The sequence below is a fragment of the Micropterus salmoides genome, unplaced genomic scaffold (assembly GCF_014851395.1).
Source record: "Micropterus salmoides isolate LMB-PRFRI ecotype aquatic unplaced genomic scaffold, ASM1485139v1 Ms_hic_scaffold_21, whole genome shotgun sequence".
Classification (NCBI taxonomy): Eukaryota; Metazoa; Chordata; class Actinopteri; order Centrarchiformes; family Centrarchidae; genus Micropterus; species Micropterus salmoides.
Window position 1 is genome coordinate 9540541 of NW_024041262.1, and position 25877 is coordinate 9566417.

At 40.3% G+C, this 25877-nt stretch overlaps 2 protein-coding genes across 4 annotated transcripts in view; one reads left to right on the forward strand and one right to left on the reverse strand.

Annotated features, from left to right (window-relative positions):
• mrtfba (myocardin related transcription factor Ba) overlaps positions 1-4382 on the forward strand; it is a 31195-nt gene extending 26813 nt beyond the window's left edge. For all 3 annotated transcript variants that reach the window (XM_038736560.1, XM_038736562.1, XM_038736561.1), the window contains one exon: positions 1-4382. In XM_038736560.1, coding sequence (XP_038592488.1) covers positions 1-515 — 515 coding nt within the window. In that variant the 3' untranslated portion in view covers positions 516-4382.
• Positions 4092-24051, reverse strand: LOC119916522. The gene is made up of 7 exons (XM_038736563.1): positions 23936-24051; positions 15642-15721; positions 7888-8131; positions 6836-6949; positions 6559-6690; positions 6342-6468; positions 4092-5206 (listed from the first exon to the last, which is right to left on the reverse strand). Exons 1-7 carry the CDS (start codon positions 23997-23999, stop codon positions 5098-5100), a joined length of 870 nt encoding a protein of 289 aa, XP_038592491.1. The 5' UTR covers positions 24000-24051; the 3' UTR covers positions 4092-5097.
• Between the last annotated feature and the right edge of the window lie 1826 nt (positions 24052-25877).

The following is a 25877-nucleotide window of genomic DNA, read 5'->3' on the forward strand; positions in this document are numbered from 1 at the left end:
AAATCACTCCATTTATCCAGCAGGACCCTTCGGTGTCTTTCACTAAGACCGTCCCGGTCACTGCAAACATCACCACCCTGCCAGTCAGCACCGCTCTCTCCAGACCACCTCCACAGATCCAGGTGGCCCCTCCGCCCACCCTGAGCCCCCTCATCGGCCAAAGCCTGCCCAGCCTCTCCTCGCTGGCCACAGACAATCAGCTGGAGGCCTTTCTGGAGCGAACGCTCGCCGATACGTCGCCAGTGTCAGACCCGCGCACCCAGGGCCTGATGGAGGAGCTGCAGGCCCAGCTGATGGAACAGCAACCCTACTCGCCCATGGACACGTCAGACCTGTCCTTCTGTGATTCCTCCTCGCCCCCGTCCTCGCTCAACATGGGCCTGTCTGACCCGGGCCTGGACAATATGGAGTGGCTGGACCTCACCATGCCACCAGGTCCTGGCGGTGCACTCACACCACTGGGGATCCCAACGGACTTCCTGGATACACATGACCTGCAGCTTCATTGGGAATGACGGAGGGACGGGTGAAAGAAAAAGAACGGTCAAGTCAGCAAAGCAGCTGAGCCAGAAGGGAGGGAGAGATGGATGAAAAGGAGAAAGGCACCGATAGACGCAAATTTTTCAACATTTTAAATAAGGACACAAAAGGAGGAGAAAACATGGCATTTCTGTGCCATATCAATCTTACCAGTACGTCCATACATCTGTAATATTCCCACTATACTACAGTAAGGGACGCTGTACAGTAGTGCACTGATTCAAGTTGAACTACAAGCAGGAGTTTGCACAGCTTCAAAAGAGCGCCTACTATGGCTGAACAGCCAGAATAACGTCATAATGTCTCTAAAGTAAACACAGACACCTGTAGAATTAGTGATAAAGGGTTTTTAAACAGACTAGACATTTTCAGTGTCTGATGTCATGATTCTAATAATCATTTATAGAGACATGAAGACAGAGCCAAATTAATACTGGTAGCTTGGACTGTATGTAAATACTCTTTTTAAACCACACTAATATAACTTCGCTTTCTCTGACACAGAGCCTGAAGGGTGGCTTTCAGTGTGAACCCTGCCTCTTTTTACTGTATAAGCACAGTAACCACATGTGGTGTGATTCCACTGAAGCATACTGTGCCACTCTAGGTTGCAAAAGCTGGCCGTTACAGTGTGACATTCAAAGACTACAGATTAAAAATAGGTGTAATCAAAACATTGAAGGGATTTGATTCAATAAGAACGCATTTGAGGCTTGGCCTGGCACATCAGTGTTTTAGGATGTCAGTACAGCCTCAGCTGCTGACCACTTAGACTAAACCAGTCTGAGTGCTTTGAGGAGTTGCTGCAGTCTGTCTGAGGTTCCCTTTATCACTCGAAGCCATACGTGCTCAGTCAGGTCACTGAGCCAAGTTTTAAAGGGATTCCTGAGAAGAGGTCAAGCTTCTGTTCACGCTGGTTAAGTCTACCACATACTGCACATCACAATGTTTGCTGACTAATCTGATATGTTGTATCAGATGTGACTCTTCTGACCTATCACGGCCTTCCGGTCGAGCTGACGAACCAATGACTCTAAAGAACAAAGAACAAAGACTCGACTTAAGTCGGATGACGAGAGAGGAGCAAGCTCCTCCATCTACGTGAGAGCTATGCACTAAAGAGGCGTCGAGATCTGACGACGCGCCTCATTCACCTCAGAAAAAGGAAATGTGAACTCTGCATATCCAAGGTGATCGTTGATATGAAGTGATCAATACGGCTGTGACCGGCGTAAAGATCATGTGGCCAAACGCTCCAGAGATACTGCAGTTGTTGTCCCAGTATCTTTTTTGAATGTAATTTTGGAAATATCGGAAAATGGGACTTTACTCACAAATTTGGCAGCTTTTTTCTCTTCTGGTCGTAAACTGACATAAAACAGTGGAAAGGGAACAAAACAGTTTATGACATATGCAGACACACATCCATAATAGGGGTGATCTGTGTGTTGCAAGTTCTATGAAGGAAATACGATGTCTTTGGACTGTGTGTGTGTGTGTGTGTGTGTGTGTGTGTGTGTGTGTGTGTGTGTGTGTGTGTGTGTGTGAGTCAGGGTGGGAAATTACTGCATCACTATCTAACAAACGGGCTAGTTAATAATAGCCTGTAGCTGATAAGTAATTCTTTTTAACAGCCCATTTAATGAGTGACCAACCATCATTTGGAGGAATCAGAATATTCTAAAGTAATATTTAGAAAGCAAGAAAGCATGTTTTTGTGTGTGTGTGTGTGTGTGTGTGTGTGTGGATTCGTCTTCCTGTCTTTTGCATGTACTCCTGTGTCCCCGTGTGCACGATTATATTCACGTTTAATCTCGGGCCGCTTCGAGCTCTTTGTCAGCCGTCACCCACAAGTTGTCTGAAGAAATGCATTTAATCTCTATGAAATCAAATCATTTGCTATCCAACCGACATATCCCAAACTTTAATCTTCAAAAGGCTTCTGATGACTGTTTACTGTTTCAATCTCTGTGGTTCAGTCGGTGTCCTACAGTACAAAAACGCACTGACACCTTTTGAGGTGTGCTACACAGTGAAGAGGGCTTAGCTACTTTTAAAGCCGTCGTAAATTCTAGATGTTTATTTTGAAAGGATTGCATCGTATCGCACTCGCTGTACCTTTTCAAACCTAAATATTAAGTTACTGATTCTGTATGGCACTTTGAAATAAGATTGCTTTTTTAATTGTCATCCTTTTAGAAATGATTCATGTCCAGTGGGAACATTTACAGTACATTTTAACCACTTTGTTCTGTCATTGCGTCTAAGGGCACTAGAGGGCGTTGCCTCTTTGTCTGTTGTGGCTTCATGGCACATTTTCAGTTTCATCTGTTGGTACTTCAGGGTCAGTTCTAACAGGAAAAAAAAGTTAAAGGAACCGTGTTTTTTTGCATTTTAAATAAATGTAATTTCTGTCTGTGTAATGCTGATTTGCTGTTCACATCAGCAATAATGTGGTGACTGGTTAACAGCTCTTTATATCAACATTGTCTAGTCAAAAAAGTGTGATGCTCTTACTGCCGCAGTTCCATGTTTATCATCAGAACAGGCCAAGACACATGGATGTGCCCAAATGCAAAACTTTTTGACCACCTGAAAGAGTTGCGCCAAATACTGCACAGACCTGCTTCTTTTCACAATCGGAGATGGCCTCATTCTCTTGGTCACCTCTGGTTGGTGCACCTCTAGTTCAGTTGTGTCGGGGTGGTTGGACCCTGGTCTGCCTGCTTGTATTTCTTTTCTTCTAGATTGTGTTACATCCTACATAGGATGAACAGTAAGAATCACTAGTTGATTCACGTATATCCTAGAAGAGATGACGAGTTAATGTTGTGTTTTAGTCTTTGTTTCTGTCAGCTTCAGGGCTGTCAAATTTGATATTTTGTTGCCAAAAAAGGCAGTGGAACATATTATCACGTTTTGTTAATTTTCTCATGTTTTTGTATTCACCATCTTTTTTTTTTTGGATGAAAAGTAAAAGAAAAAAACAATCTTCTTTTCATGCTTATGTAAAATGTGTAAAAGATTCCATGTGTATATTTTTGGTTTGAGTTTTTATCCATTTTGTTTTTCATATCAGACACAAACCTGTTGGCTGTAGTGAGTCTACATATGTATGTGATTTACACTCTATGTGACACCACATACCATTGGCATTTGTCTGCTAACTGGCCAGCCAGGGACAGCTAAAAAGCAATAATGGCTGCTCTCCCTTGATATACCGTACTGTATGTCAGTTCCCGCCTTGATTTTATTAATGGAAGTGCTTTTACTACAGAGTAATACAGTTTATAAGTTAAAAAGCACATCATATCTGAGTGGTTAAATAGGGGTTTGTTTGAATAACCCTCTTGTATTAGAGGCTTGTGGAAGCACTGTCAGTCTGAACAACCCCTAAAGGTTCCCTGAACCAGTCACTTTCATAATTGGAGTTAACAGGTTTTGGCTCAGGCTCCCCTGTGTTCACGTCCGCTCTATTGGTTGTCCTCCTCACCTGTGCCGTTTATCATCCTGTGAACATTTTGGTTGAGAAGCTGTACTTCAGAACAGAGCTCTGTACAAGTCATTTTATTAAAATATGTATTTTACAGACATCAGGGCAAACACATTTGATTTACATCCTTCATTGTAGCCGCGTCGCCTCTCCATCTCCACCGTCCATACCATGCCTCTTGTTATTTGTATGCCATATGTTTTGCACATTGTGTACATATTTATATAGATGTAATGCATATTTTTATACATATGTAACATCCATGGGTTGACTATTTTGTAAATACTCCAAAAGATGTATATAAGTACTGTATGCCTTTACGTGTCAATAAAATTTGGTGTACTGTGAATGCTTCAGTATAAGTTACTTTACAGAAATAATTAATATTTTATAAAACACATAGCCAACAATACCAGTATGGATAATTTCGCCTTTCAAATAACTGGTGAACAGAAGAATAACAGAAGAATCAAGAAAGCCACTACATTTGAATCATGTTGTGGTAGGATGAAAACAGTTCTTTGTTAGATGTGTTTAGGTTATGGGCCCATATTTGCATATGTTTTGCGACATATTTCCATTTTCCCTTCAGATAATGGGTGTTCCCAAATATACCTTGCTTAAACCAAGGAACGTGGTCACAAAGGTCATTAGATTGATGACAAACCAGTAGGCTGTATCTGAACAACAGCAGCAAAAATGGCTCATTTTTAAAATATGGATCAATTTCTTTGGTGCAGCGTTGAGGAGTTGTTAGTATCTGAATCATTAACTAGATATTATTGAGCATTGGAAGTGAACAGTGTTTTGAATAACAGTATTTACATCTGGCACAGAGAGCTTGAATTCCGTCCATGTTGTGCAGATATTCTGGAGTCAACAGTAAAACAACTTGTCAAAATCAGAAAGTTTCCTTAATGTAGCACTGGAGTAAAAAAAATGAAAAATAAGACAGCTACGGCTGAGTCCCAAACAGATCCCAGGAAATGGTCACACATGCACAGAAGCCATGTAATAGTAATGTACAAATCGCACCAGGGCTTGTTAATATAATATCCTGCATGTCAAACTGGCCGGTGGGTGCGGATTTGTGCCTGGCAATGGGGACACTGGTGTTGGACATTCCTCAGACGGTCCACAAAGAAAGGGATTACACAGCAGCCTGCGACACACCTGTGGAAGGACGGGAGCAGGGATATGACGGGTGATGTTCAATCTTTGCAACAAAATAGGTGTCACTGAGCTCTCTACAACAATTGGTTAGTCTTTAATAGTGACTGTAAACACATCACAGTTACACAGCAACATCTATCTAAAGTTAGCTAACATTAGCCACTGGTCACACCAGACCAAGTAAGGCTGTAGAAGCAAAACCCCCGAGTGTATTGAACTACGGTGCATTTCATTGCTTATCCGTTCAACTTGTTATCTGGAAGAGGAAGAATGTGTTTGTCCTTCTTCCCAAAGTTACATACACATTGGATTCCAATTAGTAGTATTTCATTAGCTGAAAATTTAAATCCTTTCTTGTGCAGCATTTCTGTTTTGAAATCGATCATTTAGATGAAAAGTTTGACATTCTGGAAAATGCGCTTTCTTGCCAAGAGTTAGATGAGAAGATAACCACTCTCGTGTGTGTCTGTTAAATATGAACAACCAGGAGACTGTTATCTTAGCATAAAGACTGGTAAAAGTCTGACACAGCTAGCCCAGCTCTGTCCAAAAGTAAAAGAAATTGCCTTGTAGCACCTCTAAAACTCCTTAACCAGACCCTTAGCTACCACTTTTCTGGCTCTTTTAAAATTAAATTAAAGTGACACATTGCTAAACCTACTTGTGTTGTGAACAAAGGTTGACATCATCTTGTTACATTTTGTGTCAAACAGTGCAGTCCTGTCATTCTGTTCATATCTCATCTGTTCAGTCAGGAAGTCACTGCACCCAGCCAAAAGGTAGGTGAGCACATAACCCAGAGTTTTGTTGTTTTTGCAATTTGTCTTGTGTTTAGATTAAAACAAAATACATATAATTGTTATTGTAATTGTGGGGTTAATTAGTGAGCTTTAGAGGTGCTGGCAGGCCGATTCTTAACCTTCAGACAGAACCAGGCAAGCAGTTTCCCCCTGCGTCCAGTCTTTAAGCGAAGCTACGCTAAAGTCTCCTGGCTGCTTCATTGTCAGCACACAGACATAAGAGTCTTGGCAAGAAAGCAAAAAAAGCATTTTCCACAAAATGTTGAACTAATCCTAGTTCCAACACAGCTGTCTGGCAAGGTAAACATTTCTACAGCCCATTTCTGTCCACTTACCCAATCATGGAGCATAAGCAGCAAATTAGCCACATAGTCTCGCCCACTCTTTTGCGGGTTTCTGTGAAGACGACCTCTTGACAGGATGGACACTTGGTGACAGCTGGCGTCTCACCCAGACTTTCCACTTGCCCATGAAAGAGACAGAGAATTACTGGCCTAAATGAATGCATGAATATATACATGTTAGATGTGTGGGTGAGGTGGTGTAACTTACGTGCAACGACTGCTCTTTCTTCTCCAGGCATACCTCCCCCCAATGGACCGTTCTCCTGGAAAGGCGGCAGCATGTAGATCCCCCCACAGGGTGTCTCAGGTTTAGAAAAAGGGGGGTGCACATCCTGTTTACCTGATTTAAAATATGAGCAGTTCAAACATGTTTTTCAGAGTGACATTATAGATATATAAAGCAATATCTTTATCTTAAAAAGGAAGTCTGTTTTAACAGGAAGCAGGGTTGCCATAAAGAATAGCCATCCACTGGATGCCATTACTGAGGTTGGAGCTTTTTCCATGTTTCTCCAACTCCTCCTTTTTAACCAGCAGCTCCTCCAGCTCCTTCTGGATCGCCTCCAGCTCAGACACTTCAGCGATGTCCTCACTGGTTACTGACAACACAACACAGGGAGAAAAAGTTAACAAACCTTAAGCTGATCTAAGGCCAGCTGCTGTACCTTGTAGCCATTTTTAGTTATTAACGCATTCTCCATGGAATTAAAACAGAGTGACAAAAGAAATATTACTTTAAATGAATGAAGTTCCAATGCGTTTTACTTTTCTATTTATTTTTTTTTTTCTTGGTTTAAATTACTATTATTTCCCATTGCTCCTAGTCCTAGTCAGCTAACTGTTGGTGTTAGCATGCTGGCAAAAATACTGTAGAAGTTAATAAAATGATCTAGTAAAAGATAAAAAAAGAAGACTAGAATAAATTATGTTTTAATTTAACTATGGTGGTAAAGGGGAAAAAGTTTCTTTTTTTTTACCAACTTAGCTAACTTTGTTGACATTAGCTTGCTGCTATAATGGTTTAAGAGTTGAAAAATAATATTGACTAGTAAAAGAAAAGAAGTCAGTCAGATTGCTTTTTTTTTTTTTTTTTTTTTAAACATACTGATTGGAAGTTAAAGGAAAAGCATAAAGCTTTATATTTATTTTCACCCTTCATTTTGATAACTAACAATATCACTGATGTGTTTGGGACTCCAAGTATGTTGTTTTACATCAATCAATTAATTTTTAATTTCATACAATGATTTATTTTAAACATTTATTTGTAGACTGAAATACAAACAAAGGCCAATAAAAGACTCACTCAGTGGTTTATCAACAATGATTAACACAGAAGATGAAAAATTATTTGTGCCACACAAAAGTTTCTTCTAATCTCTTTTTAAACTCCTCGTGATGATCTTTGGTTGAACTGCTCACTGCTGTATATGCAATCTGTGACAAAGGTTTGTAGTGAGACATTGGTTGGCTTTTAAAGGCATCACAGGACACTGAATTGTTTGATTTTTGTCATCAAATTAAGAGACTGACTCACTTTCCTCTGTGGTCTTGCCACTACTGTTCTCAGCCTTCGTCCTGAATTGCTGCATCTTTAGCAGAAGGAAACGTCTGTTTTGAAGCTGCTGTATGCGGAACTCGATGGCGGTGTGCGATGGGGGGCTGTTTGTTGGCTCAGGTGTTCCCTGGTTGGATTCAGGCTGGGTGTCAGGTTCAGATTCATCCTGCTGCTCTTGTTCTGGTTCTAAACTGACTTCTCTGTTCAACCCCACGTCCTGTGACTGAGGGAGCATAATGTCATCGTCTGGGTTCTCCATCCTGGCCTTTAAGGCTGGACTCAAGGTGTTTGTTTGAATCCTCAAACAGAAGTGATGTAATCCATGAATCAAAACCAGCTTAAAAACTAGCAGCAGCTCAAAACCAGAATCTGAATCCAGGCTCTGGTCCCCCTGGCACAAGTTCAGGATAGGAGGCTTTGTTCTTCATTCTCTCAGAACGATTCTTAAAAAATTAAATCGGAGGCATAGTAAAATAGACTCATCAGAATGATATGTTATCATCTGGCCAGTCCTGGATCATGACATTGAAAGTAGCTTTAACACAACTGTTGAAGGCGTCAACTTTTAAATGACGTAAATAGTGTGCACAAACAGATGAGTCTGTAAAACATGCAAATGTTGTCAGCCTGGGGCGTATGCAGGACAATGGATAGTGGCTAACATTAACGGAAGACTGTGGTCATGTGTATTACGAGGCGTGGACAGGAGGTCAGAAAAACTGACATGATCTGACTTTTGTTTTGGCAGTTACTTTCTGCTGTGTTGGTAAGAATACAACCTAGTGTGTAGTTATGGAAAATTACCTCAACAAAAGAGTCGAAGTTAAACTTGTGTTAGCTCCAGACTATTTTTAATTGTATTTATTTAAGACTCTGTGCTTTGGTTGAATAATTATTAATTATGTCTGTCCTCAAACTACAATATCACCTAATGCTTGCCAGAACCCACCTCAAAAGATTCCCTCAACTTTATGGAGGCACATGAGAGATTTTCTGTATGTTGAGTTTTTTTACAACGCTCTTGTGGTCTGGGATCAATGAAGAAAACAAGATGTCACATACATCCATACATCAGTAAGGGTTATGCAATTTTTGAATTCAAACGTGATGACAGTTGTGTGCTTGCTTGCTTAGGTTGCCAGGCCCTTGTCAATCCATTTGGATCAAATCCACACAGTCTTGATAAAGTACATTAGCTTAAACAGGTGTGAAATTGGTGTGAAGTTGTGTAATTAATGTAAAAAGTATCAATGTTTGTTTTTGCTGAAAGCATCTGAAGAGCAGGTTTGCATGTACTTGCTATAGAAGTTCATAAAGTAATTCATTGAAAGTAAAAATAACTGAAAGATCTGTCCGACTTGTCATGGAACAACACATTCCTGTTTCTTATTGTACATCAGATAAAATCTATGTATACGATACATACTTATATATTTGTGACTGCTGAGGAGTCAGTGTAGTTCCGCTATCAGAAACCATCCAACATTATAAGAATTGAGATACATGCTATGCTGATAAAGCTGAGTTCAAAGGTCATAGTCACACATAAATATGCATTTCTAAGTGAATTATTGGTCTAAAAATAGTGGTAGCACAAAGTGTACTGGCTTGTTCAGCTGTGAAATGTGGCAGTTGGCTCCATGTGACAGTAGCCGGCCAGCGTAGCATCAATAAAGCCTGGAGCCAGTATCTAACATCAGCAGAGCAGATGATGTCTGACCTATATTCCACACACAAAATCACTCCATACATATACATTGGTCTCTGTGAACATAACAGCTGTAATTACATGTGCAAACAGATAAGGAGTGTATTTGATAAGCCTCGTCTGTGACCTCTTTTAATTTCCAATGTGTCTTTTTGTACCACATTACAGTTTGATAAGGGGTTGTCATCAACCTGCGTTTCTGTGGCACTGTGGAGGTTACCTGGGCCACCGCGCTCAGGAGGAGCAAACACACATCACACAGAGAGGCAAACCAGAACTCAGGATCCATTTGTACATGTTTAAGTGTTTTAAGGATTAAAGAGAAGAGCTAAACCTCAAAATCTTAGAGTGTGTTGTTCTAGCAACTGACCAATAGATGTCAGACTCTTACACTAAAGGAGAAGGTCAGGCTTACAGAGAATTAGGTCCTTAGTTCACTTGCTGACGTCACCAGTCCTGCAGTGGCAGACGTCCATCCATCCATCTATTCTTTCATTCATCCCTTAGTGCGTGTACCAACCTGAAATATTAAGGAGCTTTACACAAGCCTCATATTTGTCTTTCTTTCTCTCCTTAGTAGAAAATACTTTTAAGAGTCACTCACCTCTATATCCACCACCCACACTATATCCACCGTGTGTGTGTGTGTGTGTGTTTATGTTAGATGCACACAGATCAAATAACAGTAAAGCATGTGTGAGCACCACCTGTCAGGGTATTAGTCACCCAGGGATGGACGCACACAGTCTGATGGTTATTGAGCTTCATTATTCAGAAACAAAATGTTCTCACGTATCTTTGGACAGTGGTGTTGCCTGAAACAAGTCAATTAAGCATTTGAATTATTTACTGGGCCCCACCAGCCCAAGAGTTTTGGTGGCCCTGAGTGCAACTTTCCTCAATCACCATCCCAACTTCCCAGGGGTTTAGTCATACTACCTGCCCAACACTAAACAGCAGAAAGTGTTAGCAACTAGCTAGAGAACATAGTGTAGCAGAAATTGGTGGAGCAGAGCTAAAAGTGAGTGAATGTTATGAAACATGACAAATAAAATGCTGGATGTGCAAAAAAAGCAGCTTTTACATACATTTTATACAGAAAGTCAACTACTAAGTTAACTGCCAGGCTTACATTGGGTGAAAGGCGGGGTACACCCTGGACAGGCTCACCAGTCCATCACAGGGCCACATATAGACAGACAACCACTCAGGACAATTTTTTTTGGAGACACCAATTAACCTAGCCTGCATGGAAGCTGGAGTACCCGGAGAGAACTCATACGGACACGTGGAGAACATGCAAACTCCACACAGAAAGGCCAGGGCAACCAGGGTTTGTACCCACAACCTTCTTGCTGTGAGGCAACAGTGCTAACCACTGCACCACCTCTCCGCCCAGCTTGTTAATATGGGAAATTTAATTCAAAATGAAAGTAAGTTCCTAACAAGTAGTAAATGATAGATGTTAGAAACAATACTCTGAGACATACTGAAACAGCGTTGAAACAGCTCACTATAATCCCCATCCATAACAGTGGGCTGTTACATAACCAATACACAGAGGGGCTCTATCAAAGACTTAGTCTTTAACTATAACAATACCTTACTACAGTGATATAGGTCAATATGTGTTTACCAACTGTACTGTTAGTGTTTAGTGGAAGAGACGGATGATTTTAACACACTCTGCTGTCCAGTGTGTCCATTAGGCAGCATGTTGTACTGGGTCAGCTCTCTCCCAGAGGATGATGACATACAGTTGCTCCGCTCAGGGGGTTGCGTCATGCCCGGATTTTTTTTTGTGTGTGTGTGTGTGTGTGTGTGTGTGTGTGTTCAATTTCTATATTTATGAGAACCAAACTACAGCTCATGTCAATCAGGGATGTTTTTTAAATAATTACACTACAATATCAGTCCAATCTTTGACTTTTACTTATTGATTTCCTTGTTGTATTATTCCCTTTATATAGTTTGTAGTGTAATTTGTTTCTTTTTTAAATAGTTTACTCTGTTTTAGATTTGACATCTTTATTGTCCACTCACATGGAAATTTGCCTTTGGCTTCGCACTGGAACACTTCACGGACTTGCATACACCTGAACACTTCCTCTGCCACGGGTTAGAATACATGAGATAAAAACAAGACATAAATGCGCCTGGAAATGAATGAAAGTACTGTGATAATAGTAATAAATACATATCTTAAATAAACACCATGAAGACAACAGCAGTCACTAATATCGGATAAAAAGTAATTTGTTTAGTAAGATGACAGAGGATGGAATAAAAGATCTCTTAAAGATGTTTCTCGTTGCTGTGGGTACCCTGTATCATCTTCCTGAAGGGAGTTTTTGAAATCATTAAATAAAGGATGTGGTCCCGAACTATTAATTTGGCCTTCCTCCTGGTTTGTGGTTCCATATGATCTTGTTGGCTGTTTTTGTGAGCTTGCTTTTGCTCCTAGCCCCTAAAGTTTTATACTAGCATGTGATGAATTTTTACATTCCACTCGAGTGGTAAGAACTATCAGGACTTCTTTACTCAGGTCAAAGCTATTTATTTTACCTTTTAAAATGTAAGTTTGTGTCTAAAATCATTCCTAAATATTTAAAACTACCTACAATCTCAAGTACAGCTTGGCCCTAATTTGTTGCCCAACGCTATGGCTGATGGCGAGTTCCTTGTAAGCAAAGCACTCTCTTGGCACCATGTTAAGGTTGGTGTGATTAATGTAGGAACTCCCTAGTTCATTATTACCCTTGAGCATTAAACCCACAACTGCCATGTCATTTGCATATCTACCACATCTGCATTTAAATTAGAAATAAGTTCAGGAGATAAAACACAACCTTGGTGCACCCTGTATTTAAAATGATTTCATCTGAACATTACCATTGTTAGAACCACTTCCTGTACAGCAGTTTGCAGCTGTACTCTCATACTGACTAATAGGAGGAGAATTTGAATACACACACACACACTCTACACAGTTGGTTCCACTCATGGTCTCGAAACAAGGTTTAGAGTGACTAAATTTGGCTATGTGGATATGGTACTTTCCGAGAATGATTAAAAGATGGAGGAATAATTCTTTCTGCTTTCTGTTACTCTTAAATTGTGGAAACCAAACAGTACATTTTTAGTATAATTTTAAATGAAACATAATTTATAAGTAAGGAAGTACTTCCAGATTTTTTTCCCAGTTCAAGTTATCAGCAAATCTAGACCAGCAGGACACAGCAGTAGGGGTAGTGGTGACTTCTTACTGAAACAACGATCGTACGTTAGGATTGTTGTTTCTTCAAGTAATGGACAAGCACATATTACCCACTGAGGTCTTCTTGGGGTCTAGTGATGGTAAACAGACTGGTTTGTCAGCCCCTTTTAACAAAGTTCACATACCAACAGCAAGAATGGCATCAATAACTATGGCAAACTCTTTTGGGGTGATAGTAATGCCAAACGTTTGAAGAAATTTAGAGCAATTCATCAAAAATTTTGTTATTGTTCAGTAGTTGGGTTATAAAAAAATAGTTTGTTGTTCAACCAGTTTTATAAAACAAAGTTTATTTTTGTATGTAATATGCCGATTAGTCCAGATAAAGCATCTATGCGGGGAGAAACTATGTTTATATATTAACAACCAAGCTAAGAGCATTTGTTTGTGGAGGTCTCAAACATGTTGGCTGAGTGGCAATAATGATGTCATAATGATGTTTGTTGTTCCTTTTTTTGCCAGGCAGACAGGCAAGATCACTGCACCACTCGGGCTGATCAGAGGCAAGGAGATGGAGGAGGAGAGGTGTGTTTGTGTAAGGGGACAAGTAAGTAAGAGAGGACAGAAACATTAAAGAGAAGGGGAGAGGGGGGTGAAAAGAGGAGGAGGAAAACAGGAGAGAGAGGATGTCAGGCACACTGCCAGCATGCGGGTCTAATATGAAAAACGATGTCTGCAGCTGCAGCGACAGGCAAGTGAGGATGGATCCAGTTCTGCATCAGAGGCACTACATCACGTTCCCCGCAGACGCCTATCTGCACACGAGTTATGTTCACACGTAGATCGCTGCTGTAAATCATCTGTTGCAACAAGAGGGTTATGTAATAGAGCTTTCCCTTACAATCTCCGTGCAGCATCGTTCAGCAGTAAAATTCACAGATTAAAACCCCATGGCACCTCATTGTTATGCCATGAACACATTACAACAAAGATAAATCACGGTGACAAATCACTGGTGTGTTACCACAGCATGCCTCCCCACAGGGCGCAGACTCATTTTTTCTCAGGTGGATTGACTTGTCAACACATCTACACTCCCATCAAAATACATGCAGCATTCTAACATGTGTGGGTCACTGACGTGGCAATTGTGAGATGTTACACTACATCTAGAAACAAGAGAAGAGAAACAAGATTTGCTGGGACTCGCCCAATTAGTCAAGTGCTTTGTGCCATATAACAGCAATGGGGTTTTGTTTTTCCAGTGTAAACGTCAATCTTAAAAGGTGGGGTAAGAGATTCTGGAGAAATCCAACAGCATGACAAATACCATAAAATACAGCGAACGACGACACGCCAAACATGTAACGTTAGCTAAGTTGTGGGGTTAGCAAGTTGTTGCTAAAGCTGCTGCTACAATTCAAACATGCAGAGACGGTTTAGCTAACATTACAACAACAGCATGTACTGTATATGTAAGATGAATGTCTGTGTGATAAATATGACTACTCTATATTTTTAGCCATGCTAGCGGCATTGCTCTAGGGATGGCAATGTTCATCTGTTGGTTAGACTGTCTCATCGCAATGTCAACATCTAGTCAATGGATTGGAGCAAGATTTTGTACATTCATGGTCCAGATGATGAATCCTGCTGACTTTGGTGGTCCCCTGACTTTTCTTCTAGCGCCACCATGACTTTGATGTTTGTGGTTTTTAGTTAAATGTTTCAACTATTAGATGGCTGGCCATGAATCTTGGGACCAACGTTTATGTTCCCCGCAGGATAAATTCTAAGAACTTGATATGTTGACATTTCATCGCCATCGTCAAACTTGTTAAATGCCCATTCAACACGCTAAACTAAGATGGTGACCATGGTGAAAATTATACCTGCTAAACATCATCATGTTCATCAGCATCAATGTTCCTCACAAAAGCTATGCTATGGACTAAAACATACGCTATGTTTTAGTCCATTTCTCAATACTTTTCCAATTTCTCTACCCTGTCTGTGGCCCTTGACCGCCAGCCCATTTGTGTCTAGTGAAAATAGAAATCTTTAAAAATGAGTCACAAACTCAGTTAGTTTTTTACTGTAATAGCTTTGGAATATCCCCACGTGAATTTGCTCAGACCACTAAAGCCTCATAAAAGCTTGAGACAGAAAAAAAAAAAGAATCCATCCTTTAAACACTAGGATCAGTAACTAAAAACTTATGCTGTGTTGTAATCATCTAGTGGCAATTTATAAAGTAACAATTTTCCCAATTAATATATTTGACTCTTTCATAAGCATATGCTTATAATCATTATAATGCTGCTAAGGTAAACACTGTCATGCATATTAATTTATCTAAGTGTTGTTAATATTAACTGCATGTTTGCATATACCCCTTATGCTGTGTTCTTATTTGCATCCCATTTTTCTTTGATGTACACTATCGGTGCTTGCTTGCTGCAATGGCCTGATTCCCCACAGGGATCATTAAAGTTTCATCTAATCTAATCGAACTCCTGCTGTCACCACAGAGCTGCCACACAGTCAAGACAACCACACAGAGCAGGATTGTAACAGAAAATCCTGTTTGCTATAAAGCAGACAGCAATAAGGTCATACTGGGTCATAAAAATTAACCTGAATGTAAAGGAGGAGCGGGGAAATATGACCAGCTGATGATTAACTTTAAGGCTTTACTGCGAATAAATACTGAATGGCATAGCCCTAGCACAAATGGTTAACAGCCACATTCACTGTTCCTGTGTGAACGTCTGTGATGTCCTGCCGTGTAACAACCTGCTAATTCACCTGTAAACGTGTTTTATGGCTCTTTTCTCCTCGGTGTCTTTTGAAAATCCCTTTCTCCACATTCCAAGCGCGCCGTCTCTCTGTGAAGGAGTAAAATGAGGTAGACACAGAGAGAAAGTGAGAATGAGCGAGAGAGAGAGATCGTGTGCATGTCTGGACCACACAGTGAAGGAGGAGGAAGGGGGTGATATTCAGAAGAAGGAAGTGAAAAAGAAAGAAGGAAACAGAAAGAACACTTTGATGCATATTGCTTTTATAAGGCCAGTCTGACCTGTTCAGGCTGTCTACACACACACACACACACACATCTAATACACACTCGTGAATTTAGCGTGTACACACACACACACACACAGACCTTACATCATGTGACTTATATGACTTTCTTCCTAACAGCGCCACATGACATGGGAACAGAAACAGCATGTGTCTGTCTCGGTCACTTCCCCCGGCAGTCAGTGGTGTCTTTATGGTCACACACACATTCACGTATTCACGTACACACATGCACACACATCTTCCCCTGCTTCCAGTCTAAGTGTAATATATTGTTTTAGTACTGGTGTGTGTGTGTGTGTGTGTGTGTGTGTGTGTGTATGGGGCTGCTAAGTCCGGTGCTAATGCGTCAAGCCAGGCAGCACTGATACAACAGTGAGAGCAGAGATAAAGCCGGCTTTGTGTCCAACTCAGGATCTCGGCCACAGAGTGGCTGAAGTGGCACACAGCCATTGTCACAGGTTCACTGTGGTCATGCACACACACAGAGCTGGTAACACCAGCACTGGCAGATATTAAAGGTGCAATTGCGACATCAGTGAATCATTGCCATATTATTTTGAGACACTGATGTAATTATTGTAAACAAACAAGATCACCCAAGTTCCCAAAATCAAAACTAGTGGCTGAAACACAACACTGTAGATAATCGTCAGTGGGCTCAAAACTATGACCAACACCTTTCACATTACAATAATGATTTAATTTATTTAGTATATAAATGTTGATCATTGCAGCATTGGTGAAAGGTGGTAAGTGTAAAAAGTTAAGAGTTTGTCTTTATAAGTGAAAGAAACCCACTTCCCACTGTCCCACAGGTTCCCACTTGGCCTACAGACTTTCCATTGTGATGATTTAAAATCAGTTTTCTCACAAATGTAAAACCTCCATGGATCATAAATTCATAATGGAAAGAGTCATAATTGACATGTTTGCAGTTTGAGGTTTTCTGTCAACAGTTCTGCAGATGTCTCTTTTATAATAGTGGCCTATGGGGAAAATGCTTTTTGAGCCACAGGGGACATTTCTCTGCAGGTGGCCACTGGGAAAAATTGGAAGCAAGGCTTGGTGCTCTACTCAGGTCTTATTATACATCTATTGTCCTGACCCCTTTTGAAGCTAGCTTCTGCTCCATTAGCCTCACCCAGGCAATGTTTCCTCATGGAAGGCTTCTTTCAGTGGTCTTCCTTAAAAGTTGAAATATGATACCGAGGTTCTCTGCGGTCATTCTAAGTTAAATGAGTATCTGCTACACAGGATAGTAAGATCTGAGCAAATACAAAGCAATGGATATTTTGTTAGCATTCAGCAACAATAAGACCCACATGTCTTAGCTGCAGAGGCCTTGTCAAACCCTCATGGAAGCTAAAGTTGTTGAATGCAAAAAAAGTCTTTTATGTTTGTTAAAATTAAATGGTTTTCAAATTTTACTAGACATGGGCTGGATTTAGGAACAGTCTGTTTGGACAGGAAGATGCTAGGTTTATGAAAAATTTCTTAAATTTAAAACACAATTACTATAAAAACACTGACACTATTTATTTATGATACATACTTCATAGCAACATTATGAATGAGTGCGACAGTTTAAAGCTGACTTTCAAGTCCAATAAAGCCTCGGTCGATCATCGTAGGTGCATGTCCACTGTGAGAGACATAATCTAAAAAAAATAAATAAATCCAGAAATCACAATGTATGATTTTTTAACTATTTATTTGTATGATACAGCTGCAAGTAAGTATTTGAACACCTGTCTAACAGCTAGAATTCTGACTCTCAAAGACCTGTTAGTCTGCCTTCAAAATGTCCACCTCCACTCCATTTATTATCCTAAATTAGATGCACCTGTTTGAGGTCGTTAGCTGCATAAAGACACCTGTCCACCCCATACAATCAGTAAGAATCCAACTACTAACATGGCCAAGACCAAAGAGCTGTCCAAAGACACTAGAGACAAAATTGTCCACCTCCACAAGGCTGGAAAGGGCTACGGGGAAATTGCCAAGCAGCTTGGTGAAAAAAGGTCCACTGTTGGAGCAATTATTAGAAAATGGAAGAAGCTAAACTTGACTGTCAATCTCCCTCGGACTGGGGCTCCATGCAAGATCTCACCTCGTGGGGTCTCAATGATCCTAAGAAAGGTGAGAAATCAGCCCAGAACTACACGGGAGGAGCTGGTCAATGACCTGAAAAGAGCTGGGACCACCGTTTCCGAGGTTACTGTTGGTAATACACTAAGACGTCATGGTTTGAAATCACGCATGGCACGGAAGGTTCCCCTGCTTAAACCAGCACATGTCAAGGCCCGTCTTCAGTTTGCCAATGACCATTTGGATGATCCAGAGGAGTCATGGGAGAAAGTCATGTGGTCAGATGAGACCAAAATAGAACTTTTTGGTCATAATTCCACTAACTGTGTTTGGAGGAAGAAGAATGACGAGTACCATCCCAAGAACACCATCCCTACTGTGAAGCATGGGGGTGGTAGCATCATGCTTTGGGGGTGTTTTTCTGCACATGGGACAGGGCGACTGCAATGTATTAAGGAGAGGATGACCGGGGCCATTGCTAGATTTTGGGGAACAACCTCCTTCCCTCAGTTAGAGCATTGAAGATGGGTCGAGGCCGGGTCTTCCAACATGACAATGATCCGAAGCACACAGCCAGGATAACCAAGGAGTGGCTCTGTAAGAAGCATATCAAGGTTCTGGCGTGGCCTAGCCAGTCTCCAGACCTAAACCCGATAGAGAATCTTTGGAGGGAGCTCAAACTCCGTGTTTCTCAGCGACAGGCCAGAAACCTGACTGATCTAGAGAAGATCTGTGTGGAGGAGTGGGCCAAAATCCCTCCTGCAGTGTGTGCAAACCTGGTGAAAAACTACAGGAAACGTTTGACCTCTGTAATTGCAAACAAAGGCTACTGTACCAAATATTAACATTGATTTTCTCAGGTGTTCAAATACTTATTTGCAGCTGTATCATACAAATAAATAGTTAAAAAATCATACATTGTGATTTCTGGATATATTTTTTTTAGATTATGTCTCTCACAGTGGACATGCACCTACGATGACAATTTCAGACCCCTCCATGATTTCTAAGTGGGAGAACTTGCAAAATAGCAGGGTGTTCAAATACTTATTTTCCTCACTGTATCTCAGAGAGAACAAACAGGAAGAATCCAAGAACAGAGAAGACACAGCTTGAGAATGGCTGAGTGATTGATGTGGCATCATAAAGACACACAGCTGCTCATTTTCCAAGCCATTTCTGCCAGCTCTGATCTTTGACTGCCACTGACTGGACATGATGCATCGCTCTCTCACTGAATCTTGGAGCTTTCTTATATGTTCTTGTCCCCCAAGTCCAACACCCCATTTGACTGGCAGTAATAGTAAAAGCTAGTTTTTAAATATATCTTCATTATTTCATTTAAAGTTAGAAGACAAAATCCCACTTTTTTTCAGGATATGAAACCTTCTTTCGGTTGATGTTTAACGACACACTCTTTCATTAAGTATTGCCATTGTTTCCTCACTTAACTTTATCTCAGTCTGACTCCTACTTTTTCTCTTCCTCTTTCATTTGTCTTTCTAAAAAGCTGAAACATCATACTGGGCTTTTCTGTCCATATCTCTACTGGTCAGCCAACTTTGAACACCTCATTGTTTTAACAAAGTTGAAATTGTGTTTCTTTTGTACATATTTCTACTTTACAACATATTTCTATACTTATCCAGAGAAACATGTACCTACTTGTTAAACTGCTAATATAGCCTACAAAGAATTGCGTAAGACATCAAAACTGATTCAGGGCAGCAGATATGGCGAACTTGTCAGCAAACAGTTGTGTACACATCTTGCTGTTATGGTGCAATATTAATGTGTATTTGTCTTGTTTTTGTCCACCCAATGACCTTTTAGCTCTGTTTTTGGCCTTCACTAACTCCTGTAAAGCCGCAGGAGTTAGGCGAAGACCGAAAACAGCGCTAAAAGGTGCTAAAAAGGTCATATGCTATGTTTACCAGCTAGTGGGTAACTGTGTCTGTCTGCCATTCAGGTATTTAGAAGAGGTGGATACTATGAGGGGGGTAATAAATATTAATTGATAAAAAAGGAGGTGATGAAAATGGATGTGAATTGAAAAATAGAGTGACAAATACTTAAGTCAATTTGATCAATTTTAAGTCGATTTGATTAAAACAGTAGTGATGGCATGAAAACATAACCATTTTTATTCATCATTCACAACCCAAAATTGGCATTCATCATTTAAAGCATGTACCCTCAAGGGTTAAAGTAACAAAAAGCTGATAATAAAATGGAGGTGATGAAAATGCATGTGAATTGAAATACAGAGTGGTTCCATTTAAGGTGGATTGAAATATAAAATAATAAATTGTCAACTGATGTGATAAACTTGATTTACGTTCATCCTGCTACTTCCTGTTGAAACTGTCAATCATAATCCACGCCCCTCGACGAACTGATCGAGGTTTTGGCTCTCAACTCGTCATCCTCTCAGTATGTCGCTGGAGCTGGAGCGAGCCCAGCTGACCGGAGGAACATTATGCCATGCTCTGCTGTTAATTGTACAACATGCCCAAGAAGTTGCAATAACTGCATCTGATCAGTGTTCACAGCAAAGTGTCTGAAAAGGACCTTAAGAGCTGGATGCATAATTCAGCAGAACAGATGAGTACCCTAACCCTGCCTAGATTTGCATCCACTTTTTTCTCAGCATCGGTAGCTGGGCTGTAATTGGGCGATGTTCCTTAGCTGGATAAAATTGCAAGAAATTAGGTGTGTGACAGCCGTTTCTTAGTTTGTCTGGGCTCTACAGTTGCATGTTCTTTTAACCTTTAATTTACAGTTGTCAACTGCCATATTTTCCATTCAACATAGACAAATGATAAATGAAGAATGTGATTTTATAAGTATATTTAGTCTGATCACTTTTATACAACAAAATGATTCAATACACAAGCAACTGTCCAACAAATTGAAATCAATCTTTCATCCATGAAAACAAAAATTTAAAAAATATATAAATGTAAAAGTTGTTTTGAATGACTTGAAATTATGTGTTATAAGGTAATTATAATGATAGAACTTGTGGATAGGAACCCAGTGTCCTAAATCAGTAGTGTTCAGGGCCCTGTTTCGGAAAGCAGAATTTGTGAAAGCTCTGAGTATGTTGAGCCAGAGATGAGAGAAACTCTGGGTTTTCTGTTTCAGAGACCGAAATCAGACAAACCCTAGATCAGTAACTCCGGAAACTGATGCTGTGAAGCTAACTCTCCCCGCTTTTATGATCAACTTGTCATTGAAATGGACAGACAGTGATCTCTGGTCATTGGGATTCATCCTTAGATTAAAATCTATAGGCTGCACTGTTCTTTTGACGCTATTGACATTAAGGCAGCTGTTAGGTTATTAACCGTTGCACTGAAACACTTACTGTGGGCTACAACTGCAGTAATCACTGTTTAAATCAAACTTATCTTTAGGTCCATGAAGCTGTAACTGATCAATGAACAAGTAACTGTCAAATTGTGATAAGTTGCACTGACTGGAGCTAAAACAAATAAAAGTAGCCTATTTTATGAGATTTTGAAAGTGTTTTGACTACAAAATGAGCAAGATTTTTCTTTATGTAAAATAGACGTATGAATTTCAGTTTGTACCTATAGACAATTACTACTGATTATTACAGACAAATTAATAGCCTACTGGGTCAGACTGTGAATTTACAAATTACAAACTTTTGTCTGATCTGTTTGATCCATATTTTCATCTTCAGTTATTGCCACCTGCACTTTGTCCCGTCAGGTTACAGCTGAGTAAATATAGCCTTCCTATTTAAAATACAATGGGCAAGAGGAGCATTCTAGCACTTTATCATTCATTAGGGAAATTCCAGTCTGGTAAATGATGAATGAGCTGGACTGAATAAAATGTATTGATAGCTCAGGGATAAGCTTAGAGTTTGTTAGGCCTGCTTTCTGAAACAGGGCCCTGGTGTCGGGGAATAAAAATTAAAGCAAAGCAGTAAGTTGCAGGAGCGGGAAGAGCTGGAAGCCGGGACTTTTATATCCTGTACAGCAGGTGCGCCACATCTGGATCAGCGTGTCTGAGATTGCCTCAGCATGAGGACATCTCTGGCATGTAACAATAATTAGGATAGCAATGTGCAACACACTGTTATTATATATTAATTTTTGCTGCTGGAAACTGGAGTAATAATCTATGCTGCTATCATTACCCCCCTAGACTGGTCGTTGTCAGGGAGGCGTATACTCTTAAATCCTGTAACTGTATTTAGACACAAAGAGGCAGAAAATTTAAGTTGCAGGATTTACTCTGCAGCGCTGCCTCTAAAAGAGTTTTAAGATACTCCCGAGCGCTATGCGCCACATAGTGACCTGTTTAAATATCGCCCTGCCACAGTAACAATAGAGTACAATGAAAATTGACATTTTATTAAGACAAAATATCATTAAAAAAATTATATGCATGTCTATTTTAAACAAGACTTCTTTATTTTAGCAATAAACTGTACCATAAATAAGAGTACTAGTCCCAATGACTTTTTAATGCAAATTTTTAAACTTCCATATTGTATATTTAGCTCTTATATATTATATTTAACTGGCACTACTTGACATGTTTTTATGCCTGCCTAGAATTGCATGCACCTCGGTGGAGATAACACTCATATATGCTGAGAAAAAAGTGGATGCAAATCTCGACAGGCAGCCTACAACATCAGTTCTGCTGAATTATGCATCCAGCTCTTAAGGTCCTTTACAGACATTTTGCTGTGCTCACTGATCAAATGCAGTTATTGCAACTTTTATAAGTGTAATGAAATATTGATGAATTTACACGTTCCTAAAATATATACTTCTACTCATTTATCACCACTGATGAATATCATATTGTTTTTAAACAGTACTTGGAGGCAGGGGCGGATTGGCCACCTGGCAATTCTGGCATATGCCAAAGGGGCCGGACTATTTGTTTCGGGGTGGGCCGGTCAGATTGATATTAATCAGTGTTTCCCCACACATCAGCTTTACTTGGGCGGCCGCTGATGTACGTTAAGGGCCGCCCAAAACAATTTGGCGACCCATTTAAGCATTTTGCAGAGAAACACAGAGGAATGATCATCCATTACGTTATAAGATTCAGAAGGTGGATATTTCACAAGCATGGACCGGGTAAAGCAACAGGTAACACTCTGGTGCAGGTGCAACTGGGTACAATGTTGGTTTCGGTTGGCTTCCCCATTAACAAGCCGCCTCCGCGCACCCGCGGGTGAAAACGGTATCGCGGGTGAAAATCGCGAGTGCGGTGTCATTTCGGCCATTTTATTAAAGCCCACTGCTGATAAAGAAATTCAACAGGGCCGACAAATACAGGGAAAGAGAAAAAGAAAGAGGTAGGGCAAGCTGCTGTGTTTGCAGCAGAGGTGTATGTTCCGTGCGTGTGTGGAAATGTTAGTGAAGGCAAGGAGAGCAGAATTAAGTAGGCTAGTGAGTAATATTTTTATTCATGTATACTATTCAAAATAGTATTAAAATATCTTCTCGTCTTGTTCTACCAAAGACCAAAGTCTTTCATCACACCCCTATTTTCAGACCTTATGTCACCAGCTCTTTTCAACACAAAGTGACGCACTTGCTGTTACATCCTGTAGGCCTACTGTTTATATTGTTTCACCATCTGTAAACAAATGTAACGTTAGCCTAAGTAGTGAATGTGTGTTCGTGGGGACGCGTGGTAAGGTGAGCTGGCGTGGCTACAGTGCCACGGCTGAATTTTTGTCCCAGTCCGCCCCTGCTTGGAGGTGCAGGCGATGTTCGGCGCACAGGCAGAACTCTGCACAACACTTCAAAACTCGCTCGAACCTGCGCTAATTAGCTTAACGAGCTAAGCTAACATGCTATTTATGCCGACAACGATACCTGCTAGTTATCGCTAACACATAAACGAAATGCTGCAATTTCACTCACCGAAACAACTGGGGCAGTGGCTTGTTGGGCAGTCTGTCGTACAATTAACAGCAGAGCATGGCATAATGTTCCTCCGGTCAGCTGGGCTCGCTCCAGCTCCAGCGACGTACGTTGAGAGCCAAAACCTCGATCAGTTCGTCGGGGGGGGGCGTGGATTATGATTGACAGTTTCAACAGGAAGTAGCAGGGTGTTGTGAACGATGAGCGTAAATAAAGTTTATCACATCAGTTGACAATTTATTATTTTATATTTCAATCCACCTTAAATGGAACCACTCTGTATTTCAATTCACATGCATTTTCATCACCTCCATTTTATTATCAGCTTTTTGTTACTTTAACCCTTGAGGGTACATGCTTTAAATGATGAATGCCAATTTTGGCTTGTGAATGATGAATAAAAATGGTTATGTTTTCATGCTATCACTACTGTTTTAATCAAATTAATAATTAATCAAATCAATTAATCAAATAAAAATTAATCAAATCACTTGAATATTTATCACTCTATTTTTCATTTCACATCCATTTTAACCCCTTTATTTTTCAATTCACATGCACTGTCATCACCTCCTTTTTTTATCAATTATTTGTTATTTCCACCCGTCATAGTATACAAAGGAAATCAGGCTCAGTCATTGTAATTATGCACAAGGTATTACAGGAAATACAAAAAAACCTTCAACTTTATTTATTTGTTATTCTTGTATTTATTTCATTTTGACCCATTGGTCTCTGGGCAATTTAGAGTTTCCAAATATCATGTCTTTGGAGTGTGGGAGGAAACTGAAGTACTTGAAGTAAACCCACGCAGACACGGGGAGAACGTGAAGACTTCACACAGAAAGAAGTGGGCTAACCACTGAGCCACTGTTTACGTTTACTGCACTGATCCAAGACATGGTGCTGTTGTGCAGAGGAGGGTCATGGGAGACTACTGATTTTCTTTACTGGAGATGGTTTACAATTTTAGTAGCGTTTTAGATATCAACTGCTGGGAGACCATCATCCACAAACGGCCTCACATGTATGACACTGCATACGTACAAGGATGTGGCTGCCAGGATGCTGATATCATGTCACCTATACAGGAATGCACAGATGATGTGATATTTTCATCTGGGAGGCCTGGTGGCTGTCAGTCTTCTACACCCTCTGTCACAGCTTGGGGACATTTTTTATTAATCCACTATTGTACCCTCTCTTTTGCCAGCTTTGCTGCCTTTTGGAAGCAGAAGGGTAGTTTCTTTTTGCTGTTTTTTTAATTTGTGCACCTCTCTTGCCTGTTCATTGAATAAAAGCTCAACTTTTTTTCCTTGTCTTAGTGTCATTCCGCTGGCTCCTTAAACACAAGTTCAACATTTTCCTGAGGCAGGCAACTTCTCTGTTGATATGCCGTCTCCGTTTCTTCGAGTGATTTAAAAAAAAAAAGTTTTATTTCTAGGGCTCAGTTATCAGAGGCACACACACAAAACGCTGCTGATATATTTCCAGTTTGCTGACCTCAGCTTATTAAGGGTCGGCTGACTGGCCTTCACTTTACAATGTAGATGGTTGACAGTTTCAGTCAAGGGGATTTTTGCTCGGTGGGCGTCATTTAGTTCTTTAAATATTGTTGGGAGCTTGGACTGTTCCTCTCTTTTTTCGTCCTCGAGAAACCTGTAATCTAACAAGCAAAATTAATCTAATTTGATGTATAGCCTAATGCAGAATGTGAATGACAATATTCAAAAATCCACAATTGTGTGTGTGTCAAGACTGTACAAAGATGTGTGTGTGTGGCTGATGCTTCAGTCCAAAGTGGACTATCAACCAATCTGGAAGATCTAGATTGTCGAGGCCTTTGAGGCTGGACAATTAAAAAATTAAGGTCAAATAAATCTACACTATAGTGATGTCTACACATGAAGCGAGACAGGTGTACTGATGGCATGCCGTCTGT